The 3,594-nt window shown below is 41.1% G+C and overlaps 1 protein-coding gene across 3 annotated transcripts in view; it reads left to right on the forward strand.

The window, feature by feature from the left end:
- CHN2 (chimerin 2) overlaps positions 1-1,918 on the forward strand; it is a 299,494-nt gene extending 297,576 nt beyond the window's left edge. For all 3 annotated transcript variants that reach the window (XM_060632800.3, XM_060632802.3, XM_060632803.3), the window contains one exon: positions 1,665-1,918. In XM_060632800.3, the coding sequence (XP_060488783.1) occupies positions 1,665-1,836 (172 nt within the window). In that variant the 3' untranslated portion in view covers positions 1,837-1,918. The remainder of the gene's footprint in view (positions 1-1,664) is intronic.
- The last annotated feature ends 1,676 nt before the right edge of the window (positions 1,919-3,594 follow it).

The following is a 3,594-nucleotide window of genomic DNA, read 5'->3' on the forward strand; positions in this document are numbered from 1 at the left end:
ACAGATGGACATGTCTGGGTATTTACAGGACCCTAGAGCTCTGGTTCCAGACTCTCCTTACTTCAGCTGTGAGTCTCTTTCCTTCACTGTACATATATAGCAAGGTCAGTGAGTTCGTCTCTGAGATGTTGGAGGGATCAGGGCATTTCTGTGTGCCGTCCTGTGTGTTTTCGGAAGACCCGTGGCAGTGGCTCATTCACAGATAAAATGAACCACAAATTGTCTACGCTAATTTACAGATCCGTTCAGTAAGTGAAAGGAAGCAAGTTGAGAATACTGTATAAACACTGGGTGTTGTTTTTATTTTTCTACCTTATGAAACATATAAATATTGTTGCTCAGATGCATGGTGATCAGAGATGTAATAACATTTAGCTCAGAAGGTTTCTGTTTGGAGTAATTTATTAGAGTATGAGTAATTTTTGGATAAGTAAGACTATGAAGGCCAGCCTGGTCTTTAATTAGCTAGAAATTATTTCTTTAGAAAGAAATTAGTTCTAATTGTTGTAGTTTGGAAGGCAAAGTGTCATTATCAGGAAAAATGCTGATATGTCCCATTTGAATCTTTAATGCCAATAATTTAGTATTTTTATCATGGAGGGTTTGCTAAGCATCTTGTTTGGCCAGGCATGGTGCCTGACTTAATGGGAAGATGTGAGCAGTTTGATAGTGAAGAATGTTCCTCTTTCCTACCTCCTTAGCTTTGTAACATGAAAGTCCTACAAGCTGAGTTGGCCTTCCTAAAATGATGCTAAGTGGCCGGCCTCATTAGCTCCAAGAGAATAAAAATAAACGCATGGCCTTCTGCGCAGAACCTAAACAGGGTTTAATCGTATTTTGCCTTCTTTCGAGAACCTATTCTCTTTTAGTTCCATTGTGAACACCCCAAAACCTCAATTCCTTAAAGGAAGAATCCAGGAGACTGTAATTTTATTCTACTAGGAAGGTACTGAGCCAACTCTGGAGTTTGAATTTTATTCTGAAAGGCTTTGCTGTTCTCATCTGGATGTTGAAATGATGATTTTCAATTCCAACAATAATTACTGCTCCAGACCTCATCCTGTGGGAACCAGAAATAATGTCCAAGTGCTTTCCTGTCTGGCCACATTCCAGCCTTTCCTCTATCCCGTGATAATGGTCTGGCTATTCCTACACTCGTGGCAGCCCCATCCTACAGTAACCTTGCTCCTCCGACACTAAGCCTGCCAGCGGGCCAGGAATCTGCCATCAGCTTCCCTGATAATGAGCACACAGACCAGTAGGAAGCAGCTACAGGGGGGAAAAAGACTTCCATACAAGCCTAGACTAAAATCTGCATGCACTGTGGGCCAGCTAGAAGTCTGCTGCCCCTTCTAACCAATATTCCCTACTCCGTTGCCACATCTGTTTAGTAAGAAGGACTGATTTTCTAAGTTTAAAGAGGTGTCTGTACCAGATTCGCTAAGTAATTCACGTCTGCCGGCTGCAGGCAATGCCAGCAGCCTACAAGGAAAAGCAAAAGCAGAAAATTACCTTTCTGAAAACACTTTTCTAGAACTCTGATTCTCAGTTTCCTTTCACAACTTCCCAAAGCAGAGACATTTCTGAGGGCACACGTGCACAATCAGGATACACGTCCGTCTGCAAGTCTGTGTAACGTCTCTGTGTATATGCTCGTTCCGCAGGGTGACTTTGAATGAAAAGGACAATTTCATGAATGCTGAAAATCTGGGGATCGTGTTTGGGCCCACCCTGATGAGGTCCCCTGAGGACAGCACCCTCACCACCCTCCAGGACATGCGGTACCAAAAGCTGATTGTGCAGATTTTAATAGAAAATGAAGATGTTTTGTTTTAATCCACCGGGGAAATGAGCTGAATGGCCCCAGCCCCATCTAAGTTGATAAGGCTAAAGGAATAAAAGCATTTCTTACGCTTGATTCGTTTTCCAAACAAGTGGCAGAATTTCCTGGACCGCAGCGGGTTGTCAAGTCAGCTCCTGTGTCTCATAGACACTCGCCTCGTCCACGTGAGAAGAGCAGGGGTGAGAGTGACCAAGGACCTTGTCTTGGGTCTTTGCCGTGCCTCCTACGTACATCTGTTTTGCTGGAAGAGTGATTAATAAATCTTTCTTTAACTTATTAAAAAACAACAACGTAGACCTTTAAGCTTCAGTCTTATCAGTAATAAAAGGGAATTTAATTCATAGAGGTACTTGATACAGTTATACGTTTTCCACTTACAAAAAGAAGACAATTCTATGTTAAATGTTAAATGAGACTTCTATTGTAAAATGTATTTTTATTTTAGCTGCGAGAATGTTACTTTATTTCAGCAAACAGAACTCAATGCAGTGCATTGATTATGACCCTGTGTACTTTGTCCCGCTTCTTGCTGTGATCCCTGAAAACGTTTACCATGAATGCAGTATTATCTTGACATACCTCTGTCCTTATCAGTGCTTTGCAATGAAAGTTCACCGGCCACCCATGTCCCTGCTTTTGATAGTTTTTGCTGTTAAGCACACTGGCAGCTTGCTGTCGTATGGTATACGTTTATAGCAATTGTAGGATGGCCTGAAACATCCACGCATCTTGTTTCCATAACAATGTTGTGGAATCCCAGAGTATGTTTTGGCATTGGCTGTAGTCTTTCCATATCGTGTGTGAATATCCCAGAATATGCAGAATGTGGTCATTTTACAGAAAATGATTTGGGAACACTGGTTGAATCTGGGCCATGTAAAAAAGTGAGCACTTTCCCTGTTTTCAGGCCAGCATTCTGACTTCATCGATTAATGGCAAATTGTATTTTTGTCACATTTCTGTATTTATGAAAAGTGAATCTGCAGAATAATTGTTGATTTTTTTTTCGTTTTTGTTTTATAAACAAGACTATTTTTAAAAGTAAGAATGAGTAAGTTGGGTTTTTACAAATATTCCTCCTTGATAAGAGTAGCTGTGTATGGATCATAATTTAATATGACTTTATTACTATAGCTCCATCTTATTGGTGATATTGATCTTAGCATGGGCTTTTCACGGCAAGATTTCTATATTTTGTAACATAGGTAAAATATTGGAAGCATCAAAACCTGTAAATCTAATTTTTTTCCCTGCAATCCAACTACAGCGTCTTTTCCTCTGATTGAGCTGATCCACGTACTTACTCGGTAGTCTGGTTTTGGAGTGACCGGAAGAGAATTACTGTGTGAGAAGTGAGCCGGAAGGAGGAGGGCGGTGCAACTGTTGTCCTGCACGGGCTCTGTTGGCACACGGCGGGGTCAGAATGGTTCTGCTGGGTCCCTGCTTTATTGTTCCTCCCAACTGTACAGATTTGTTTGTTGTAGCTTCTGTACTTCTGGATACTGTCAAAAAATTATCTGAAAATGGTTTTATTTTGTGAAGTGAATAATACTTTGTAATTTATGATAGCGTAAATGGAAGGAAAAGCATTAAATGTATTAAATTCTTCTGTCTATCGTTTCGGAGTGTGCGAAGAAAACTGGTGTTGGGGAGCGGCAGGGTCCAGTAGGGGGAGAATGTCTAAAACACCGTTCCCAGATGGGTTTTGGCGACAGTTTCTGTTGTCACCAAAACATGGGGAGGAAACAGAC

This window comes from Panthera onca, chromosome A2 (assembly GCF_046562875.1).
Source record: "Panthera onca isolate mPanOnc1 chromosome A2, mPanOnc1 haplotype 2, whole genome shotgun sequence".
NCBI lineage: Eukaryota > Metazoa > Chordata > Mammalia > Carnivora > Felidae > Panthera > Panthera onca.